This window comes from Dicentrarchus labrax, unplaced genomic scaffold (genome assembly GCF_905237075.1).
Source record: "Dicentrarchus labrax unplaced genomic scaffold, dlabrax2021, whole genome shotgun sequence".
In the NCBI taxonomy this organism is placed as follows: domain Eukaryota; kingdom Metazoa; phylum Chordata; class Actinopteri; family Moronidae; genus Dicentrarchus; species Dicentrarchus labrax.
Window position 1 is genome coordinate 12867907 of NW_026136710.1, and position 23388 is coordinate 12891294.

At 41.3% G+C, this 23388-nt stretch overlaps 3 protein-coding genes across 9 annotated transcripts in view; 2 read left to right on the forward strand and 1 right to left on the reverse strand.

The window, feature by feature from the left end:
• The window catches only part of pcyox1 (prenylcysteine oxidase 1), a 5395-nt gene extending 153 nt beyond the window's left edge, over positions 1-5242 (forward strand). Inside the window, exons 1-7 of one of the 2 annotated variants that reach the window (XM_051411896.1) lie at positions 1-103; positions 218-439; positions 1471-1677; positions 1781-1955; positions 2070-2281; positions 2397-2549; positions 2646-5242. The exon at positions 1-103 is cut by the window's left edge and continues 153 nt beyond it. In XM_051411896.1, coding sequence (XP_051267856.1) covers positions 319-439; positions 1471-1677; positions 1781-1955; positions 2070-2281; positions 2397-2549; positions 2646-3316 — 1539 coding nt within the window. In that variant the 5' untranslated portion in view covers positions 1-103; positions 218-318 and the 3' untranslated portion in view covers positions 3317-5242. The remainder of the gene's footprint in view (positions 104-217; positions 440-1470; positions 1678-1780; positions 1956-2069; positions 2282-2396; positions 2550-2645) is intronic. The other variant, XM_051411895.1, reaches the window with a different exon arrangement.
• Positions 5243-5933: 691 nt separating this feature from the next.
• Positions 5934-9113, forward strand: LOC127370019 (uncharacterized). 6 transcript variants are annotated; one of them, XM_051411690.1, is made up of 13 exons: positions 5934-6078; positions 6313-6366; positions 6490-6516; positions 6803-6853; positions 6958-6993; positions 7082-7102; positions 7180-7215; positions 7309-7347; positions 7490-7522; positions 7618-7632; positions 7872-7910; positions 8015-8047; positions 8999-9113. In XM_051411690.1, exons 1-13 carry the CDS (start codon positions 6024-6026, stop codon positions 9010-9012), a joined length of 453 nt encoding a protein of 150 aa, XP_051267650.1. In that variant the 5' UTR covers positions 5934-6023; the 3' UTR covers positions 9013-9113. The 6 variants fall into 6 exon arrangements, with proteins under 6 accessions (XP_051267650.1, XP_051267652.1, XP_051267648.1 ...); XM_051411692.1 differs by having other exon boundaries at positions 7312-7347; XM_051411688.1 differs by having other exon boundaries at positions 8508-9055.
• A 190-nt stretch (positions 9114-9303) lies between these two features.
• slc20a1b (solute carrier family 20 member 1b) lies at positions 9304-21654 on the reverse strand. Its single transcript, XM_051411685.1, has 11 exons — positions 21352-21654; positions 19285-20002; positions 18797-18937; positions 17919-18004; positions 17535-17631; positions 13927-14046; positions 12599-12880; positions 11827-12445; positions 11475-11660; positions 11243-11327; positions 9304-11014 (listed from the first exon to the last, which is right to left on the reverse strand). Exons 2-11 carry the CDS (start codon positions 19631-19633, stop codon positions 10859-10861), a joined length of 2121 nt encoding a protein of 706 aa, XP_051267645.1. The 5' UTR covers positions 19634-20002; positions 21352-21654; the 3' UTR covers positions 9304-10858.
• Between the last annotated feature and the right edge of the window lie 1734 nt (positions 21655-23388).

Sequence of the window (23388 nt, forward strand, 5' to 3'; positions counted from 1 at the left end):
GGTGTTACCAAGTTTTAAAGCTGTCTTTGTGTAAACGGCGAGGTTTAACTCTGTGAAGGCTACTTCTGGACCAAACAGCAGCCCTGTAGTGACTTCTGAAATAGTGAGTCCACACCGGTCACTGTTACCACTTTATAGACTTCAATAGACATAAAAGCGTTTGTCTCCACTTTATAATAATCTGTGTTTCTATGTCCTTGTTTTTCTTGGTGTGAAGTCCTGTGAGTGTAACCTTTGACCAAGACTGATAAGAGACTGATCGTGGATCTGGTTTATTCCTCCTGTACAGATGCTCCATAGTGCAGAGGACTAACCTTGATGCCCACAATGAATCCACAAACCCTGTCACTGAGAGCGCTGCTGTTCCTGGGGCTTTGGCACTCTGGCAGAAGAAGTCTAGCCTCAGCTCCAGAGCTGCAGGATCAGCCCAAAAAGATAGGTAAGACAGTCCCAATGCATGTAACAACAAGTACAGATCAATACTCTTTTCTGTAATTACCTCCTGTTTGTTCTGATGGTCTTCTAAAGTCTGCTTCACTGGAGGATCAGAAAGCCTTGTCCTCCCAGAGGGTTGATTTCTTATTATATTTACACATATTTACACTCAGTGATACAGTATGTAAGTTCAATGGGGAGATGGCATTTACAATAAAATATCCTTTATACTTAATACAGACAAATTCATCAGTAAGAGTCAATATGAAAGAACACCAGTAATTTGATATTTTTCTTGGTTTGACCCTTAAAAATTATGAATTTATCAGGATCTCTGACTCGTATGTGACTTCTAAGATGATCTTACTGTTACCAAAACTATCAGCCTTACTCAGAGGGAACTGAATTGATGAGGTAATTTGCAGAAAGTGAACAATTCTGAGAACAGATGAATCACTTTAAGGCATTTGGTGAGCAAACGTGCCAAATATGTGCAGGTTCTAGCTTCTCATATGTGAGGATTCTCTGTTATTCTCAGTTTTAAATAATTAAAGTTTAAGATTTCTGGGGTTTTGGGTTGTTATTCAGACTAAAAGCGATCTGAAAATGCTACTAAAAGTAAAAGCTCTGGGAAAACAAAATGAGGAAAATATATGTATATATCTTAGAATAATAATTATCAACCTGTCAAAACATCAGCTGATAAATCTATAATGAAAATCAATATTATCTGCAGCCGTAGTAAAGAGGTTTAAAGAAAATACAGCGTGTAAGATGTGTCTGTTTTGACAAAAGTACATTTGCTAGTGTCAAATAAAATAAAATTGGGCAAAGATGTTTATTCTGTGCGTGAGTGCAGATGGACCTACAGTATAACCAGTGTTAGGAATCAAATGAAGGTGAAATTATTATTATTAAATGCACTTGTACATGCAGTAACCTCAAAAGAACAATTCCTGATGAACCTGTTGCAGAGCTGTTGTTTACTCTGTTGTTTACTCTGTTGTTTACTCTGTTGTTATTGCTCCTTTAAAGCGGTGGTCGGAGCAGGCATCGGTGGCACAGCTGCAGCGTATTACCTGAGGCAGGAGTTTGGAGCCGGGGTGAAGATTGATGTGTTTGAACCCGGCACTGTTGGCGGGCGACTAGCGACAGTCAAGATCGGAGATTATGAGTATGAGGCGGGAGGGGCTGTGATTCACCCTCTGAACCTTCACATGAAGCACTTCATTGAAAAATTAGGTAAACTCAGCATTTCGTAAATTAAACGGCACAAATATACGAGTAATTGAATCCATAGTTTGTATGCAGTCCAGTATTTGAACCCAGCTTGTGTTTTTTTCAGGTATTCCTCCAAGGAAAGATGTCCCCTCTAAAATGGCAATATTTGATGGAAAGGAGCTCACGTATGAGGAGAGTGACTGGTTTATAGTAAATTTCTTGCGAATGCTGTGGCAATACGGGTTTAACTTTATCCGAATGCAGATGTGGGTGGAGAGTATTTTGGACAAATTTATGAGGTGAGGAGAAAAAGCAGTTGTCATGGCTCCAAAAGCTCCATCTTTTAGCACAATATCTGACAATATCAACACAGAGTCGCTGTTCCATGTCTTGTTAAATCCTTTTATTTATAGGATCTATCAGTATCAGCAGTATGGCTACTCGTTCACCAGCATGGAGAAGCTCCTGCACGCCATGGGCGGCGATCGTTTTCTTACCATGGTGAATCAGACCCTGGAGGAAACAATGATTGGCGAGGGATTTTCACAGGTCTTTCTAAACGATATCGTTGCACCCGTCATACGCGTCAACTATGGCCAAAGTGTCCGCATCAATGGCTTTGTGGGTATGTGTTACAGTGTAGGAGTTTGGATTGTTTCATCACACGTCTAATAATAATACACATTTTCTGTTGGAAAAAAGCTGTAAAATAGAAATCTTCTGCATGTGTTGTCGTCCAGGGGCGGTTTCATTAGCAGGAGCAGATCCGGGCCTGTGGGCAGTGGACGGAGGCAATAAGAGAGTATGTTCAGGGCTGCTGTACAACAGCAAAAGTGAGCTCATCCCTGCCAGAGTGACCTCCATCTCAGTCAAAGTTCGACCATCCAAGACAGGTAACATTCACATTCCTTCATTTTGGTCATTTTCTCACACATATTTTTTAAATGTCAAGCAGTTCATCTCAACTTCCCTCCGTCTCCCACTTTCAGGCGCCACAACCAGTTTCTATGAGGTCAATTACGTTGGAGAGTCAGGCTCAGCACACTCTCTGTATGACATCGTGGTAATAGCGACAGCGCTTCATCAGGGAATGTCCGACATCACCTTCTCGGGCTTCTCCCCTCCAATCCCGTCTCACTACCCGGGGCGTTTCCACCAGACTGTCTCCACCCTGGTCCACGCCATGCTGAACATGTCCTACCTCGGGACCACAGAGCCAGCCTCGGAGTTCACCGTGTCCGACGTCCTCACCACAGACTCAAAGGGCTGTAACATCAACAGCCTGAGCTCTCTCGACCCTGTGCACATCCCTCAGGGTTACAAGCGACCCCCTGCCAGCCAGACCAAAGTCTGGAAGGTGTTCTCCCCACAGCCGCTGTCCCAGGAGCAGCTGCAGGACATGTTTGTCTCCTGGGATTCGGTGTCGGAAACTCGGTGGCTGGCTTACCCTGCTTACCGCCCACCGCACCGCAAGACCCCTCCATTCATCCTGCACGACCGGCTGTACTACCTCAACGCTGTGGAGTGGGCGGCAAGCGCCATGGAGATGAGCGCCATCTCCGCCAGGAACGTGGCCCTGCTGGCACACCACCGCTGGCACCAACAGGTCAACAAGATCGACCAGGAGGACCTGCCGACCCGACTAAGAGGGGAACTTTGAAGAGGGAGAACCAAAAGTATAACAACACTATAACAACACTCCTGTCAGGGCAAATGCCAACTCTCTCTTTCAGGTATCTGAAGTGCTCTGACCTCTGTAAACTTAAAGGGCCATTCTGGGTTTATTGCAACTGGGATCTTATTGTTGTGGTTTTGGTCATTTCACCATTTCCATCTTTTACTCACCAAAGTAACCTCTGAGATCTGCGAACAGTCAAACAGTTAGACAAGCGGTAAGCCAGCAGTTTAACCAGATTATTTAGACCATTTTATGTGGAATCCCTCACTGCACAGGAAGAAATGTGGCATTTCTAAGGTGAAGAAGTTAGTCGTTACTGTCTTCGCTGTCTCTTTAAAATAAGAGACTAACCTGCAGCATTTGTTTAAAACCTGTCTGATTGTTTGGCTACGCATATTTCTTGCGATGTCTCTGCTTTCTGAGACCTCAGCAGTTAATTTTGTGAGTACAAAGTTGTTATTGTAGGGCTGCATGAAAAAATTATATGATTGATTTGCGATTAGTGGGAATGATTTTCACAGAAAACAATTAAAATCATGTTGATGTGACATTTGTCAGGGTCTGTACCAAACACACAATGTTTTTTAACATCTGGAGAACGAGATTTGTTGGCCAGGGCATCTCTGTAATGCTGTTTTGTCACACATTTTACCTCTATCAAAAGTTGCAGCTTCTGCGTGGCCACATTGCAATGTTGATAATATTTTTGTATTAATTATGCAGCCCAATATTATTACCAATAGGAATATTGACCAACGCTAAAAACAAACCGCCTATATCCTTTTAATCACACTAACAGTAGCCACAGTTCATCATAACCCAGCGACAGTCGCACAAATCCCACAAAAAGGTGGATCAACATTGTACTGTGCTGAATTTTCACTGTGAAATATGCTGCACTATGGGTAGAAGTGTTTCTCTGTCTACATGAGTGTCTTGAACAGATGTATTTTTTATGTGATTTCCTGCTGTTATGGTAACGGTACAGCTGACATCCAGGAAATCAGCTCGTCGGTGTCACAAACCAACCATCGCTACCCTTCGGCGAATTCTTGCCGAGCGTTCGCTGATATAAAGATGTCCTTTTTATTGACGGATTTATGTATCTTCCACTGATTTCTCAGTTGCTCTACCTCCTCAGCAGACTACTGTATATGTTGTTAGTGAATACATGCGGCTGTCTGCAAGATAGTTGTGGTAACAAGACATTTTCTTTGTAAATTGGATGTAAATGTTTTTTCTTACTATATAATTTTACTGATAATAATATTAAATAAATATTAAATAAAACTATAATTGGACAGTCTAATCACACTGACAAAACAGAATATAGGTTTTTAAAACTATGATTATGCCTTAAAGATATCAGAGTAATTGGCTTACATCTTTATAAAATTATATGTTTCCCTATAATTTTAGAAATCATTTTTCCTGTGTCATTTTTTTGCCATCAGAATCAGGTCACCAGGACCAAACTTTCTATATTTAGTTGTTGCATATGGAGGAGAATCTGTTTTAAAAGTTTTCTGTGCCTGTGATTTCATGTCGCTTAAACCCCTTTCGTGTTCTTTAGCCACTTTGGGAAGAAAATTGTAGTTTGCTAATTGTTTCTTGAGCACTTTTAGAGTCGTATTTTTCTAGATTGAGTATATTTCAAGACATACTGTACTGTGGTTTAATGGATAGACAAGTTTCAGTTTTACACTTAAGTCCCTTGCCAAAAAACAACAACCATGTGGGTATTTAAACTGGCTTCTTGTGCACAAATAAAATGAGGCTTTCCATTACAAATCTTTTTGTAAAAACAGTTGATTTCAGATTTGATTTGATTGAAAACATTACTGAAAGCTCCCAGATCATACTGTATGTTTTGTGTGTTTACGATCACATTAAAGTGATGAGAACTTGTCTGCTTTGTGCTCTTATTTAACATTTTACTCTTTCAGATAAAAAGTAAAAGCCTGGTCAGATTATGTTCGCATTCTCAAGACATTCTGCTCTCATATAGATCTCACTTTCAATGAAGAAATTTGTAAACTTGTTTCATGATGAAGCGTGTGATGGTGACATTTATCAGTTTAGTCCGGTCTTTATAGTAGAATCTCTAAAAACTCATTTCACTTTTAAAATCCATTTTAATTCAAGTTTTTCTCATTTCTTAAGGGTGAGAAGAATAAAATGTTCTCCAGTCGGAGGCCCGAGGATACGAGTTAAAAAAAACCCGTCAGTAGCTGCAGCTGTTTGCTTTCTCTCTTTGATCTGCATGATTGTGTGAGGAATTGTGTCACTGAGACATTGTGACCCATCATTCATAAGCCAAGGATGTGCGGTGAAATCACCATTTCCATTCCTAAAAGGAAATGAACATTGTTTTCAGTTTGGACGCAAGGACTCCCATTTTATTTATTTTTTTAAACAGACACAGTAACATCCCAAATAAAGGCCCGTGTGACTGGAGAGCCAACAATGGGGGGCATTGACGGCCTGAATAAGGATACGTCTGTGTGCTGATGTGCCACCCAGCTGCCCTCTCAGGTAGGGAGGGACAATGGTACCAGAGCTGCCTGTCCATGGGTGGGCATGTGATGTGACTGAAGATATAAGAGGCTGCAAACCGACAACAACACAACACACAGTTTTGAAAGGGACATCCAAAATCTTCAACCCCGCAGCCAGACCAGCAGCCAGGATGAGATTTCTAGTGCCACTATTTGTTTTCCTCGCTGTGGCAGCGTTTCACTCCGGTAAGAATAAACAGTTATGATTATGATCTTCAAATGAATTTAAATTATAATATAAAATGTGGTGATCTTATTGATGGAAACTGGAAAAGTACAAATCTGGGGACACAATTTCTGTCTTTAGTTTGTTTTTGTACATATTTGCTTGATTTGCTCCATTCAGGCTTATTTAGGAGTAAGAAGGTTTAGTTATGTGTTTATTTGAAACCTCACTGATGGACTTGTGATGACTTCTAGCTCTATCAGCCTCTCTGGAATCTGCAGAGAAAGAGGAAGTAGTTTCTCAGCACGGTGAGGAATTATTATCAATAATACTGATCAAAAATGATCATTAGGCTATGTAAGGGTGATGATACTTGCATGTCTCGAAACTGATGTAATTCAACCCGAATATCTTATTTTTTTTTCATGCAGATGGGCTAACTGAACTGAAGAAAATAGGTATCCAATTGTTGCTTGACTTTGAAACTGATATTTTATATGTTTTATGTGTTTTTATTCTGTTCTATGTGAATTCATCTGGCTAAAAGAGTTAATTTGTCTTATAATGAAACAGGGAAACTGGTTTGTTAAAGCCCCCTTTATTGAATTTCTTTAATTTCTCAATTTATTTGAATTAATTTATTTAATTAATTCATCAGTTTATCTGTAGCACTACATTTCTTCACTTCCATTATTACACAAACTGTCCAAACTGTTTTATTTCATTGTATCCCTCTGTCTCTAGATCAGATGGAGTTTGAGGCCGCTCAAAAGAATGAGGCGGCTCAGATGAATGGTAAGTTTGACCAAAGTCCAGGACAATGACCGTAAGCAAACATACCTTTCATCCATTTTGTTGCATTTAAAACAAGTTTTAATCTTTTTACCTTTTCTGCGAAGTTACAGAGGAACAGAATGAGGACGCTCGCTACCTTGGTAAGAGGAACCACACATTCAAAACATATCAATAACAGCTGATTCAGGTGCAGTGGGTGATTCAATCTTTCCAATATTCTACATACAGAGGCTGTTCAAGATGGATCCGGTAAGTTATACTTAATCACACGATGAATGATGGTGTGTGTTAAATATCAGAATCACTTGTTGAAACGTTTCCAACAGTGGAGGAACATATTGAAGCTGTGGATGACCGCAAAGGTGTGTAAAATAAAACCTCCTGCTGGCTTTAACAGACAACTTGTGATCTTGAGAGCATTACATAACTGTAAAATCCTCCTCCTCCTCCTCCAGCAGAGAGAGGTGGGAACTCTGACGCTCCAGTTCGTGAAGGTAACAGAGGTTTCACTGTTTAAATATCAGCCTGTAGATGGCAATGGAGGACAGTTTAGAAAGAAGGTCTGAAACTGGATCTCAAAGTACACTGTAAAATATCACAATCCTGCGGCTGATTTGTCTCCTCTGATGTCCACAGAATCAGAGTCTGAGTCCTCTGAGGAAGTCGACGGTGAGTTTGTGAGGTTGATTTCACTACATTAAAGCTGTAATTTCAGCTTCTGTCATTCTATCACTGACAATTTCTGTATTTATTATATTCGACAGGGAGACAGAGGAGGGGTAAGTGCTGTAGATTTACACAAAAACACTACAATCAAGTTTCAAACACTAAAATACAAGCTGTGAATAATACTTAATGAATGTTTCTTTCTTCATATTCATGAATTTCAAATAATATTTTCAGTTTAAACAATTTTAAAGAATATTTAGATACAGATAGAATGAACAAAAGGGATCTAAAAGCTTTAACTGTCCTGTTCTTTTGTTTAAACTCAAAGTTCATTTTAATGTCTTCCCAGAGCACCATGAGGCAAAGCCAGAGGCTGTGAGCAGTGTGGGTAAGAAGAAGTAAAATGGCCACTGAAAACTCAATATACTAATGAACCCCACACACTATAACTACTTGCTGTAATCCCCCCATTTTCTTATTTTTCCCCTGCAGATGCAGTCAGTCAGGATTCAACCAAGGAGCAAGGTGAAAACCTCTCAATGCCACACGCACCATAAAGAGTTCAGAGACAGTGATTAACATTTTTTGAGGTAGACTCACAGTACCTGCTGAGGCAAGATGTGGTGAACTGTTTTGAGCAACACAGTGAGAGTTAAATTGTAGGTTATGCAATGAACCGGATAGTGAAAAACAGAGCCAGTCAGAGCCAGTCTCAGCTAGATTTAAATAGTGTTAAAACCCTTTTATAGGCTGGGTTCAGAGAAAAAGTAAACAGTAAAATGCCCCAAGAGCAATTACAAATGCACAACTTAAGCTTGTAAAAAATCAAGAACTGGTATTCTTTCCAGTTTTATGCATCCAGACATAAATGTTCTAGAGATATATTCGAGTCACCACAGATTTGACAAAGTCGGTATACTGCTTGACCTAAAAATAAGATGCTAGGATTGTTTATTTGAACACAGTCCTCCGTGTATGTGCGCAGATCTAGGACAAGAATCCAGGGCACTCTGAGACGTCTGTCCCCAGGTGCTTATTGTGCTTGATTTATACTGTATCATCTGCTTCTGGCTATTTTTGGACCAAGGATGCACTGTCCCTGCCCTAAAAGATGCTGAAAGGATTGTTTTAAAATTGATCCAAGGTTATTAACACAGTGATAACGGTCATCTTTATGATTCTTTATGGTTGGAGGAAGAAAAGCCTTCAAGCACTGGTGTAAAACAGTAAAGCAGTAAATCCTAATCCTTTGGGGATAGAGTTGGCCTTGCTTTGTGCTCTATAGCATTAAAACCACATGCTGGTGCAGTCATCAATCAGTACCTGCGCAGGGGCAGTGAGTCATATTACAAAAAACCTTGGAGAGCTGTTATTCATGCACTTGCTTTGAGAGCCCTGGAAAACTACTGAATTGTGGTGTGTTTGCAATGTAAAGCTAGCGTAAAGGAATCCTCTGTGTCTGTCCCTGCGTCACAGATGTACTGGAGTGAGCGAGCACAGAAACACGCGGATCCTGATTCATCACCCGGTGCCTGAGCAGCACCGAGCTTACAGTCAATAAAAAAGGGAACTATTCCACCTATCTGTACAACCGGTGTCCTCTTTTGTTTCATGCAACGTCCTCTACCAAAATACTTCTGTTGTCCAGTATTTCTGAACTACGCAGAGTATCACGTGATTTTGAGAGTTTAAAGGTATAAAGTTTCACTACTTCCTGATATGTGTGGGTTATATAACAAAGGCTTTTCCTTTAAAAGTAAACAAAAACAAGTTCAACAAAATTGTTTTCCAATTTTTATTTGTCTTTTTTTTTTTTCCACAAGTGTGTTGATGTGCATAAAAAAAAATTAAACAAAACAAAAACTCTTTTCTTTGGTACCTAAGTGAAAAAATTAAACAATTAAGGCAACTACAGCATCTATAGATCTGAAATGCATTTATACTGCAGCCAAATGACCACGCACTGGTGGCATGCAACGTATGTTCGCCCTCACTCAAACAAGAGATCAGCTCAACACCAAACCACCCATCTTAGATAACTTCCAGTTTTAGGTTTTTGTTCCTCCTGATTTACAGCTTTGTTCAGATTTTTCTGGGCCGGGGGAGAAAGGAAAGCGAGAGCAACCCGAATGTCCAGGTAGGTGCAGATTCCAAAGAAAAACCCAAATACTGGGAAGTAGCCCGTATGAGGTGAACTAGTAAAACAAGGCTAAAGCATTTAACCATCAAGGATGATGCAATCAAGTGTTGACAGGAGACTTGAGGGCTTGTTTGAGACAACACGTTTGCATTAGGTGACATTCTGCTGTTACATTTCTCAAATTCAAGTAACCAAGTAATTTCAGGCAGTTTATATCTGCGCTGATCAAGAATGTAGAGCCTCAGGATATTCTGATGAGCGAACTCGATCACAGATAGTCCCCTGATTTCAAAGATTAGGGCCTCTTCATTCCCTTGCAGAAGTGTGTTGACTTCTTATGCTAATGATACAGTATCATTCTGCAGGCAGCCATCCAGTGTGTACAATTAGTGCTTCTACCATAGTAAATTATTCAGATAACTCTGCGTTGTAGAGACAAACCTGCAGTGCTGTGAACGCAATCACATCGTTTAAGTATGGCAGAAAACACTGCCACCAACCTCTCTGAATTTACAATGAGTTTAAAGTCAAATTTGTTCTATACCAGAGAAAGGAAAAACAAATGTCCCAGTTTATGGGATATGAGGAAGCCAGATGCAAAATAATAATTCATCAATAACAAATACTTGGAATTGGGGAAAAACACGCACAGACACACCAATAACCTTGTTTTCCACCTAAAAATACTCCTTTTGCATCTACGTTACTTTCATCATATGTTATGACTGGAGAGTTACATCTGCAAAGGCTAATACTGCATTTTAATTGTTCATTTCTTTCTAACGTGTAAAACAAAATTAAAAACAGAGCATGGTTGTATATGTACATAATTGCAAAGTAAAAAAAAAAATGGAAGAATGAGTATTAGAAAAAAAATAATCAGTTGATGCTTTTAGATTAACTCTTTACAGAATGATGAGATATGAAAAAGCAAGTCAGAATAAAGAAATGCAAGCTTCCCACTGGAAGTAATGTGGCCCAACTGGAACAAATTCTAGGTTGAAAATGATGCAGCCAAGAACCACAGGCCCATATCACAAGTCCTTTCAAACATTTCAATTTTTTTTCCTTTTTCTTCCAAAGTTGTTGGCTTGAGGTAAGCGATATATTTTGGCCTTCCAACTTTACTCCTTTTCTTCTTGTACGCACTAGAGCGGTTTTCTTTCTCCTCCCCTGCTCGGGGTGCAGCCCTATGCTCACAGGATGCCATAGATGAAGATGGCCATGATGGCGGCACTGATGAGGCCAGAGATGGGCACTGTCACAAACCACGCCATGAAGATGTTTCTGAACAGACGCCAGTCGACTGCCTTCCTTGAGCGCAGCCATCCTACTGCAACCACAGAGCCCACCTGGAAACAGAGCAGTTGTCAGATAAACCCCATCATCTTCCCTAAATGTATGAATTCATATGATCTGTCTGCATAACTAAAATGTAAGATTTTATTATGGGGGGAGTTGTTCCACATTTGGATTGTCTACCAGACTGGATTCCTGTTTACTGTAGCCTCCCTCACACTAAACAGTCTCTTCCCCCGTGTCTCAGTCTAGTTCCCAGACCACATGTTTGACCAGCTTACCTTGCAGTGGGTGGTGGAGACAGGCAGGCCAATGTTAGAGGCTACCACGACAGTCAGGGCTGAGGCCAGTTCAATGCTGAAACCACTGCAGGGAAAAAACAACAACACTCATGTCTCTCAGGTGGATGTGTCTGAGCATGCTTGCTAAAATTCAAAGACTGGTAATGTCTGAAAAGGATGTGGGTGTATGACTAAGGAGAAACAGGCTCTGCACTGTCTGTGGAGTCTATACCTTGAGGGGGTAATGGGGGTAAGGTCCTTGCCCATAGTCTGGATCACTCGGCGACCCCACACCCAGAGTCCAGCGCAGATACCCACGCCACCGTACAGCAGCAGCCAAATGGGTGTGGGTTCATTTGAAGTCACACTGCTGGTTGTGTAAACCAACCACAGAGCTACCAATGGTCCAATAGCATTACTGCAGAGGAAAGAAGATGATTATTTTAACAGTGCTAACAAAGATTCTGATTTTGAGTTGAATGGTGATTAAAAATGTTGCCAACAACATGCCAGAAAAACAAAAAGCGTTATCCATTAGCCCAATGACTGATAATAACATGGCCTTCATGAAGGAGTCTGCATACCTAACGTCGTTTCCTCCATGAGCAAAGGATCCAAAGCAAGCAGTGAGAATTTGGAGGAACTGGAACAGAGTTGAGACTTCTGGCTTGTCTGCCTCAAGACCATCTTCATCCAGAGAGCTTTGGCTGCTACCTGCATCCTCCTTCCCCATTTCTAGTGTCACATCGACCTCTCCCAGACCTTCAGGAGTTGTGTGCTCCGCCACAGCATTGCAGTAGCTAGTGTAACTGTCCATACGCACGCGCTTCCTTTCCTGACAACCGGACACTGGTCCTTTGTCGCCATCCTCGCTGGCACGGAAGTCACCTTCTTTATGCTTGAAGTCTCCATGCATGCCGATGATGGCCATGGTGTAGGAGGTGTAGCTGTTGTTCCGACGGATGGGCCGGTCACCCCCCTCGCCCATGCAGTCACCAACCTTGGCCAAGTGCAGCTTATGGAGTAGGTCCTTGTAGAGTCCGGAGTCCTTGTGGACTGTGTGGTACTGGCTGTAACCGTTACTTGGCATCTGTGCCGGCCTGTTGAACTGGGCCTGATTGGAAGCATTTGTGGAACCATTACTGTTCTGGACTTGCTGGTTGTTGGCCTGGACCTGATTGTTTGATTGAACCTGTTTGGGTGCTGCAGAAAAGGGTAAAAAAAAAAAAAAAGAAGAAAAAGATAAATTAAAATCTTAAGTTGTATCAACTTCATGTGCGTCATTTCATGATCATATATGTTGCAGAAGAGTTATATTTCCATTACACATCACACAACATTTCTTGGCATACTTACCACCATTTGCAATACTGAAATCTGTGTCATCAGAATCTCCAATGTCAAACGCCACCTTGCGTTCCTTATTATTGTCAACATCGTCAGAATCTCCAATGTCAAATGCCACCCTGCGCTCCTCGGGGGCAGCCTGGGGCTGAGCAGAGGGGTTCTGATTGGCAGCTGCGGCGGGAGGCGTAGATGTCTCCTTGGCGGTCTGTTTCAGGATTGGACAGTGGGCCTCTCTCAGCTCCCTCTTCTCCATCAGGGGGCTCTCAGAGGGGCTGGAAGACTTGATATCTCCTAGTAGGGGAGGAGATGGTGTGACATATTGCTGGGATCATGTCCAAACATATACAGTACAGCAGAGAAATATTAGCAGCACATGTGTTTCCTTTCAACCCAAGCTGTAGGGAGTCATTGGAATTGCATAACCAGAGTCAAAAAAACTCATTGTCCTATAAACGCAATGTTATCTGTGCTCAAAAGCGAGCCAGTGTTCACAGGATCAGATAAATGGATTATGTCCTTACACGGAACATATTTACACTACCGCTAGCAGCTTAACTTATGAAAGATGATAAGACTCAACACAGCCACATGACATTTGTTTGTGGTTTTAAAGTGAATCAGATACTTTATGCCAATATTTTCAATGCAATAATCTTACAAGTATTCTGACCAGTTGGCCACATTGCATGATTCACACGGTCAAAGCCGCTGAAGCAGCCAATTACCCACACATGTACTGCAAATACCAGGTCAACACCTTTAGTCAACCTAGGTTTATTTTAGTAAAGGAGGTAAAGACCAATTAGTGGATCACTTTGACCCAATTAGGCTGCTTGTCTACTGGGTGGTGGCTGATTTAGACAGATCATGCTTGGTCAGATACACCTGCTGTTTGTTACCGTAAGAGACAACCCTTGACAGGTTGACAATACCTGCACTAATATATTGTTAATGCAGTAACAAAGACAGCACCTGATGTGAAGGAACACTAAATACAAAAGCATTGTATCGTTAACAATAGAGGGAAGTACAAAACATTCATAATGAAGGATGAAATGATAGTGTTCTGCTTCAACACCAAAACCACACTACTGGTGTGTAAATGCGGATAGCTCTTGGATTTTTACTTTAATCCAGGATTACAGAACAAAAAACTGGTGACAATGTTTTTGGATGATTTTCATTACAGTGACTCCATTATGTCAAAAAATCCCTGAGCTCCATTTGCTAGATTAATGTGAGCCTGCAGTGTGAATAGGTTGAGGTCACATGTGCAATGCTAAATCCCCCACTAAGTCAGCAGGTTGCCCAAAATCAAAAACATAAATGCAACTTACGTTCAATCTTCTTCTTGAGGTGAGGGCAGACAATAAACCAGACCACAAGGGCGGTCAGCACAGAGAAGCCCAACGAGATGAGCAGGGTGCCCCACCAAGGGATCTTGTCAAATCCCAGCACTGAAGGACCGCCAGGTGCCACGGACACACAAAGGCAAATAGAGAAAGGCAGTTTTAAAAACAAGGCAGCGGGTGCTACCTTTCTTAGTGGACACAGAACATTGACTGAGATACCAAACTATGTAAAAATGTAACACAACATGAGGTCATATAAGGAGAAACTTTTCATTTCTAAAACATGAAGTCACCAATTAATGAAAATGAACTGTAGAAATAACTTCTATGACATGTGACCATGCCGGTCATCTTTTGGCTCCAGTTGGTAACATTCCAAACATGACTGCATTGCCTCATTGTGCCATATCCCAGTTAAATATGTTAAGCATATGTACCCCTAGTTGTGAACAGTTATGCAACACCTAAAAGGTGAAAGAGCAAAAATGTCTTCATGACCCCTAAATGCCCTGCTAACACTGAACATAGACAATGAGTTCCTTAAAAGGCAATATTACTTAAAGGAGAAAGGGAGAAAAGAAAGGGGGAGTCGTTCACTGGAGCTGTTTGCTGTAGCAATAAGGGCACCCTCTTGCCAAGACTGCAGTAAAGCTAGTGCAACAAAGGAAGAATATAATGCAGCACATGCTGGCAGAAAGCAACAATTTAAATTTCCCTTGGGAAGCAGTCATCTTTGTCATACAGAGAGGATGCAAGTCAGCAGTGTGGTTAGGAGAAAACAAAAACAGGAGCTGTTGAAAATTCCAACACCTCTGGTGAGATGACCTTGCCTGTGAACAACAAAAAAAACAACACTTCCACTAGCTTAGGACTGTTTGGGAAGTTTAAGATAAACAAAAAGGAAATGAGCGCCAAGGCTAAGTGATAAGCGTCTCGGTCGCCGTGTTCACTTGAGGGCAGAGTCCACAGTGCACCCTCTCCACTGAGTCACGCTGCAGCATGAGACTGCAGCGCACCTAACTGATGTTTATTTAGTTATGCAATGGAAGCTCACTCCCTCCAGGACTCGAGAGGCATAATAGGGAAAACCGGAAGACAGCTCTGTAACAGCTGAGGCCCCTGTCTCCCACTACAGTACATCGGCTCACATGTAGTGGGACATCAGGAGACAGGTGATTCAGCTGGCCATTACTGTGTGGTGACACTCAAGGGAATTCAACAAAATTAAAAACTGACAAAAAAGCAACCCTGAAAATCACAAAGGGGGCCTGACAGCATTCACGTGAATACTCTTTGTAAGGAGTTGAAGTCACCGTGACAAATTATAAAAGAGGGGATTTAAAAACTAGCCTAGGTCTAGCGGTCTGATAAACACTCCCACACAAAAGGGGTGAGTTTATGACACAGCCATGCAGTGGGATGAATAGGACTGCACAGGAAATTGAATTTAACCACGGCTGCGTTCCAAACCCCTCCCTGTAACCTCTGTATCCCGTGGCCTACATTACACAATAACATGGTTTGTTGTTTTTTACCCAGTACTATATATGTGCTCACCACTAACCTCAATTACAATAACAGTTAAAGTAGAAGTTTATGACTCACTTGGCAAAGAACATTTGGCTATTTCTCCTCACTTTTGTCTGGGACCCAGTGAAGCGCTTACAGTATTAGGATTAAGTGACAGCACTGAAGGGATCTGTAAGCCCAATGTTGACTCCTTACAATAAAGTATTTAACCATGACAACAGCAGCCTCTGAAGACACTAAATATTTTGTTTCAGGACAATGGCTCTGGTTAAAATAAGTCATGTATACTGAGAAATGAGTATCAACTTCATGTTGATTGTTTGGTGTCCCCAAAGTAACCAACGCCACCAGTGGTTTGTTTTTCAGAGGGTAACCCAGGCAGAAACTTTCAGTCCAGTTAAAGCATTGAAGTGCATCAATTGAGGGTGGTGGGAGAGGTCAAAATGTACTGTCAGTATGACACGCAGCACTTTGAAACATACACTAGTTTGCCAATAAACTTGTTTCAACCTGCATATCAAACAAAACAGGTTGTGACATTTTCCCTCAAGGCCAGCAAATGGACAGGACAAAATCAGGAGATGTAGGGATCCCAACATCTCTGGGTCTAGAAGAGTTGACAGTGATTTTATAGTTTTATTGTGTCCAGCTGACATTCGTGGAATTTAAGAGTAAGAATTATATCATAGTTCTGTTTCTGGGTAGATCTTCATCTTACAATGAATGTAGCCACCGTGGACTGACAGCCGAGTGATTTATAAAATGTGTGAAGAACACCAAGCCTCATCTGTAAAGGATCGACAGCTGACCCTCAAATTCTTTTGACCCAAGTTGCATACACATGCTGACTTGAGGTCTGGCACTTGTGTGTATATTGAGTATAGGAATGTGCTGTGGGATGCCTGGTGTCCAATCGCACCACTATGATAGGATCTAGATCAGGGGAACGCAGAGTTCTATCACAGGAAACCAAACATACTGTACTCAGCTAACTGCAGATACCACTGCATTAGAGTGCATATATCAGCAATAGTGAGCTGCTGTGGTCCATTGTGCTAGTGTAGTATAGTATGAGAGCCCAAATTAAACATGGGGTGTCAACAACGTTATCAATGGATAGTGAATTAGCTGTGATCCATGTTTTGGGAAATTCTTCATGCAGGAATCTATGATTATCCTGATATTAAACCGGTTCCACTGCAGCATTGACGATTTCACAATAAGCCTGTGTATGTGGTGACAATTTGTCCTCATTTACATTATATAAAATATATGGATGCCCATGTTAATATAAAAAATATAAGATGAAACTCTAATTCCCAACTTCCCAACTGAGTTTGTTAGAGTGTTTGAAATGCAATTTCGCACCTTTTTTTTTTTTTTAACGTGAGGTACCCAAGTACAGGTCCTCATGTACAGTGTGTTGAGGTGTGAGGGACTTCACACAACTGTACAGAATGTGCCTGACTACGCAGGGTTATGGGCTATGCTGGAACTGCAAGTGATCTCCTCTCTGTGAGTGTGCTGCTGATGTGCATGCACACATCAGCGCACCATATCTGGTCAAACTCTGGCCTGTAGCAGCCATTTAATGGCCCAGGCCGGCTAACATCTTGAACTTTAAGGCCCTGTAGAGAGAAGAAAACACAAGGAGCAAAAGTTGCTCATTTAATGAAGAGATTCTGAAAGACCAAAAGCCAACAAGAACAATTCAGAGCATCACACCACAACTATGACCATTTCAAACACCCTCTTTACTTCTCTTTTCCTCCTTCATGTCTGAAGGGCAGACAGTGACGTCAAGAGTTAAGTGAAAACTTATTTCCATCTCCCTGTTGTGCTCCGCTCTAAAACTTCATTCCAGCTATGACCCACATAGAACCACAAGCAAGAGATCCCCCCCTAAAAAACATGTTAAAATAAACAGCTTCTGTGAAAATGGTAAACAGTCTGGTTCAGTCTGGAATACATGTGGGCATTTGGCTGTCTGAAGGAGCAGTTTATTTTAAGCTGTGGTTGTGGGCTGACATGCAGAGCAAAATGACTTTAACAATGATACTCACTCGGAGCTCCAGTGAACATGATGGAGAACAGGTTAATTCCCATAGTTATGGCGTAAAAGACAGGCAGGGCCTTCAATCCATTAGGCACAGGGTCTTTCTACAGGGACAAAACAGAGCACAGAAAAGTCAGAAAATGTACAAACAGAAATGCCACATTTTGCTGTCAGGTTACAGGGCATGGTGGTAATTAGAACTGTGCTGTATGATGCAAATAAGGAACTGCTTCAGAGAACAGTAGCTTCATTCTTGTCACAAACGTTTCCTCAATTTCATTTTGAGCATGTACCAGTACAGCGTTGAAACGGATCATAAATGACATGATTACTCCGGAAGGTTCTTTTCTCACTCACATTACTAGCTACAGTTTGATAATAGCCAGCTTACCTTGCGTAAGATGAACATGCGCACAAAGTAGAAAACAATGCCTGACATTATTCCAGACAAAAGGGGACTCAGGAACCAGGAACCAACTGCAAATTAAAGAAATATGAGCATTACATTCAGTGGGAATGTAATATCTGACTATTCTAATCACAAAACAAACTGTTCTATTCTTGTTTGAAAATAATAATTTTCTTCTAGGAAATGCACTACTGTTTGTTTTCTAGGAAATGTGACTGGTAAAGTGGAGAGCGTTTGGCTATTTTGGCAACATGGCGACCTTTTCACACTTCATTCAGCTGTTTAATAAATAAGGTTTCTTACCGAGACCTCAGTGTAAAATATCAGGCCATTGCCATACCTGAATGACGTATACATTTTATTATTTGACATTCAGAGTTTTTCAAAAAATGCAAGTAGTTTGGTTTACATCAGGTTTCGGCTTTTCTAGAGGGGAACATAGACCTGAAATCCCCCAACTAATGCAACACATATGAGAAACAACTTGTGAAACTAGTATTGCTGCTGTACATTTCTGTAAAGCTGTGAGTAAAATTGACTCATGTTCACATGCTTTGAGGGCTGATCAAATGTCACACCTGGACAGCCCACTTCAATACTACATACAGATTTAGAAAATCAACTACATGCCATACTTGTATGTTTACCTCTGGACCTGGAAACGGCATTCATAAATTTCTAACGCTGGAATGTTGACCTGGATATTGAAGGTCCTCAGCACAGACAAAACACTGGCTAATGTATTATGATAACGCTACATTATCGGTCACACCCTGCCATTACATTGATATAGTTTGTGATGCAATTCAACCAAACACTGTGGACATTTCTAGGTCAACTGATTAGCGTGTCTGACTTACCGATACGGAGGAGTTCAAGCCACTTGACTCCCTGCTGGCCTCTGGCAACCAGCGAGAAGCCAATAGTAGCACCAACAATGCAGTGTGTTCCAGAGATGGGGAGCTTAAGGAAGGAGGCGGCCAGCTGCCACACAGCAGAACCTAATGAGAATAAATAAATTGATCACATTAGACTGAACATGCTGACCTCTTAGGTTTTCCACATCTCTTTTTAGACAGCAGGGGCAAAAAGGACATATGGATTTTGGGTGGTGTGACAACTGGAATCAGAAAGTTTGGGCAATCTTTCCAATAAATCAAAAACTGTGTTAAGATGATTCAATTATTTCCACAGTTAGTTAAAGTCCTATTACCAGGTGTTAGATGACATCTAGGTTTTCTAGTTGTAAGAACCAAACAGTGCCAAGCCCTACTTGCCACCAAGCTTTGTTCGCTGGGTTCAATGACCGTAGGTCTAATTACATACAAGATAAGCTACTGATACTCACCAAACATGGCACTGATGGATCCGGCCATCAACACGTGCTCAGATCCATTGTACATGCCCACGTCGATGATACCCTTGCGGATGGTTTCACTGACTTTGGCACCAAGAAGCACAGAGCCCAGAGTCTCAAACACTGTGGCCAGAATGCACGCCTGTCGCAAGGTGACCACTCCAGAGCCCACAGCTGTGCCAAATGAGTTTGCAACATCATTGGCACCGACGGAAAAGGCTAAGATGAAGGCGATGATGAAGCCGACAATCAGCAGCCACATGTACTCTGTCAGAGCAGTCTGGGTCACTAGCCCTACTGTGCTGGCCAGTATTATTGCAGTCGCAGTTGTTGAAACCATGATTGTAGACTATAGAGGAATTACTTCACAATCTTAAAGGGAATGAATGCCTGTCAAAATAGCTATTTAATTAATGCTATTTCTAAGCAGCAGCTAGTAAAATTAAGAGGTAAACGGTAAAATAAATAATTTAATTTTCTTAAGGCCCACCTGTTTAAACAGGCTTTCTGAGATTTAGCAGTGCAAACTTGTGATATGTTTACCTGGAACTGACCAGAAAACAATTAAGGTAAACAGAGGTATAGTGTGGGCTTATTGCTATCCTGTAATTAAACTAGATCTGTTGCTGTGTCTTTGGTGCAGAGCTATTAAGCAGAGTGAACAGACAGCCATTGTGCAAGTGTAACTGCAGATGAGCAGGGGTACATCCTGGAAAAAAAAAAGGGGACAAAAGACAGAAAAAAGGGGCCCCACTTTAATAACAGTTCATCTCCGTGTAAAAGCAGACAGAAAACAAACTGACAACACTTATAAAAAGTAAAGTACGGAGGGTTTCACACAGGGATATCAGCTTCTTTAAAGGCTGGATACGATTAAAAAAAAAAACGACGTCAAAAGCGTGGAAAAACCCGTAGTATACGCTTAAACCGGAAGGAGGACCTCCAATAGCTGCCTATCCTAAAACCTCGAATGGAAGCCATTTTTTGGTTGTGTCGCATGAAGAAACCGGAGCTCATAATACTCCCGCTTCCTCTGATTGTACTCAAGACACTTCACTTGTTTTAATCCTTTACTGCAGTTATTGTCGAGCACTCTTGCCCGTGCAGTTACGACATAAGGACATCTTGATCACATCTTAATCCTTTCCTGCGTGCGCACGTGTCTCATCCATTCACAGAACACAGCCCCGAGCACGAGCCCGGCTGCTCATAGGGCTTCACGCGAACGTCGAGCAGAAACAGCTCACCGGGTTTAAACCATTCACACTTTATACAAAGGTCTAGACCTCACATTAGGACATTAGGAGGTTCATTTGTAGTTGTATCCGCTGTAATAGGCTGAGGTAATGTGCCCAATCGCTTCCGTCTCAATACGTTTGACGTGGATCTTCGTAGAAAGGGGGCGCAACCGGAATGGGAAATAAAGCACCGGACAGATGCTGGTTAAAAAAAATGAAAGTGGCTGGTAGATTTAACACACAAATATTATGATTTACGGATGAGTGGAGAGTTAAAACATTTATCTGTCGGTGGCTATAAAAGGTGTCGCATTTTTTTATTTTTTTTAAGTTTAAGTTACCTCCAGCTGACTGGATGAGCAGTTGTCCTCGTGTGTGTGTGTGTGTGTGTGTGTGTGTGTGTGTGTGTGTGTGTGTGTGTGTGTGTGTGTGCTGACAGATGGTCAATACTGGGTGAGTTAATATTAACGGGGGAACGAAAGTCTTCATCGCGTCGTTACCCTCCGGTTCGAGCCAGACGTTACACAACCGTAACAACCTCCAAATCACCCGTCGGTCCTCGGTGAAACTAACATGTTTAATAACGTTCAGCCTCGGTTTTTATGGTTTTTATTGTTTTTATGTTTTTTATTGTTTTATGGTTTTGTGCTAGCTAGCGAACAGATCGTCGTTATTATTGTCGCATACGTAGCACAATGCCTCGTCACTCCGGCTTTAATGTTTACGTTAACGTCAACCTGTTAGTGACGGCGGTCGGCGAATAAACCGAAAAGAAAGCTCTTTTATTCTGACAGAAAGTGTTGAATGGTTAAAAACTTACCACACGTTGCAGTTATCGATCCTGGAGAATAGTGCTCGCTAGCCGGTAAGCTAATTAGCGCGCGGACAAACGGTAGCGCGCGCGGGATAGTGAGTCAGAAATATATCTTCCTCAAAAACAAAACAAACTTCCCTTTACGTTAAAAAATAAAGTGACTACACCGGGAAAAAACACCCCCCTATGTATGCCTATCGGATTTGATGTGAAATAAGTCCGTGAGTTCAAATCCAGAAACGTCTCAGTTTGAATGAGAGCGTCACTGCCGCATGTGTACAACTTGCTCGTGCCGGTCGAGAACAGGGGTTTCTTTTTTTTATTGGATACACCCTTCAGGAAGCACCGCCCCGCTGTCAACAACACTTCTTCCTCTTTCTTTATTGGATACACCCTTCAGGAAGCACCGCCCCGCTGTCAACAACACTTCTTCCTCTTTCTTTATTGGATACACCCTTCAGGAAGCACCGCCCCGCTGTCAACAACACTTCTTTCTCTTTTTCTTATTTTATTTAACTCACCATGCGCTCAGTGCGTGGTTCAGTGCGTGGTTCAGTGCGTGGTTCAGTGCGTGGCTCAGTGGAATAATACAGTCCGTATTATTATTATTATTATTATTATTATTATTCTAACGTTACAGGATTACTTCTTTATATTCCTTCATACTGCTACTTAAATAACGCATACATTTGATATCAGTTTCTGTAGTATAAGGGGTTAGGGTACTTTACTCACATACTTGTATATTCAATATATGCACATATATGTGTGTTTATACTTCCATATCTGTTCCTGTGTATTGTGTGCAGTGGTGGAATAAGTAAGTACATTAACTCGTGTAAGGAACTTGTATTTAAGTATTTCAATTGTATGCTTCTATATATACACTGAACTGCATTTAAGAGGGACATTTGTATGTGTATAATTATATGCAAAATATATGATACGCTTATAAAATACAAGGAATTGCCATTTGTTTAACATAAAATACAACTTAATTAATAATTAAAAAAGAATAATACTTAGCTTCTTTTTGCATAACGACTACTTTTTATACTTTAAATGCATTTTACTGCTAATACTTGTATGTTTACTCCATTCACATTTTGAATACATAACTTTTGGAGTGTTTATCCACTGTGGTAAAGGATTTGAATACTTCCTCTGCTTGTGTACTATCTATTTCCCTATTATCTACATCATAAAACTAACCGTATCGTGCCAAAATGTCATGTGACCACATTTCAAACATAACTTTGAAAGCGTATAGATTACTTTACACAAACCACAGTTGCCCCCTGGTAACCATTGCTCTTCCTCACAACAAAGGGAAACAATGTCACCAAACAACAGTGCAGGAAAACACCCGGAGGTGGTGATGTTAACCGAACAGAAGACTTGTCAGTTATTGTAGTGCAGCGTCCGGAAATAATAACATTAACCCTCCAACAAAAGTCGTTTTCTTTGGTGAATATTGTTTTGTTATGTCTAAGAGAGGGAGACGGGACATTTTTGAATGTCAGAAGTGCTCAATAAGCATCGCAAATTATGTTCGGCTGATTAATTGTCTAGCCAAAACGTCTTTGTATTCGCAACGAGGACAAACAGTGAGAATTCCTTGAACACACCACAGTAGGCAATTTAATCACTTACGTGGATTAATGTTGAAATAACAACACGTAAATATTATTATTATGTCCCTCCCTTCATTGTCTCTTCCTACTTGACGTCAGCTCTTTTGAGGATCGTGGAAAATTTTCCCATTCCCTATCTATTGAGCGCTGGTAATTACGATTTTTGTCTTAGCACATGAAGGCAGCATGTTCACAAAAGGAGGGAGTGGCGATTGCGTCTGTTTCAAAGCCTCTCAATCGGGGAGTTTTACACGCGAAGTTTCCAGAAATCTATTTGTAACTTCTAAATAAATAATTTACATCTTTTTTAACTCCCTCCTGAGGCAAACTCAGCAGTTACTCACCCTAATATTAACCCTCTTTGTTTGCTCCCTTGCCAGTAACCAACGGGCAGTTACAGAGAAGTGAC

Coding starts and splice junctions, on each gene's coding strand:
- LOC127370019 (XM_051411688.1), top strand. CDS start 6,024: ATGAGATTTCTAGTGCCACTATTTGTTTTCCTCGCTGTGGCAGCGTTT. Junction 6,517..6,802: donor AACTGAACTGAAGAAAATAG/GTATCCAATTGT, acceptor CTCTGTCTCTAG/ATCAGATGGAGTTTGAGGCC. Junction 6,994..7,081: donor TGAGGACGCTCGCTACCTTG/GTAAGAGGAACC, acceptor TTCTACATACAG/AGGCTGTTCAAGATGGATCC.
- slc20a1b (XM_051411685.1), bottom strand. CDS start 19,633: ATGGTTTCAACAACTGCGACTGCAATAATACTGGCCAGCACAGTAGGG. Junction 18,938..19,284: donor ATCCATCAGTGCCATGTTTG/GTGAGTATCAGT, acceptor TATTCTCATTAG/GTTCTGCTGTGTGGCAGCTG. Junction 17,632..17,918: donor GCATGTTCATCTTACGCAAG/GTAAGCTGGCTA, acceptor TTGTCCCTGTAG/AAAGACCCTGTGCCTAATGG.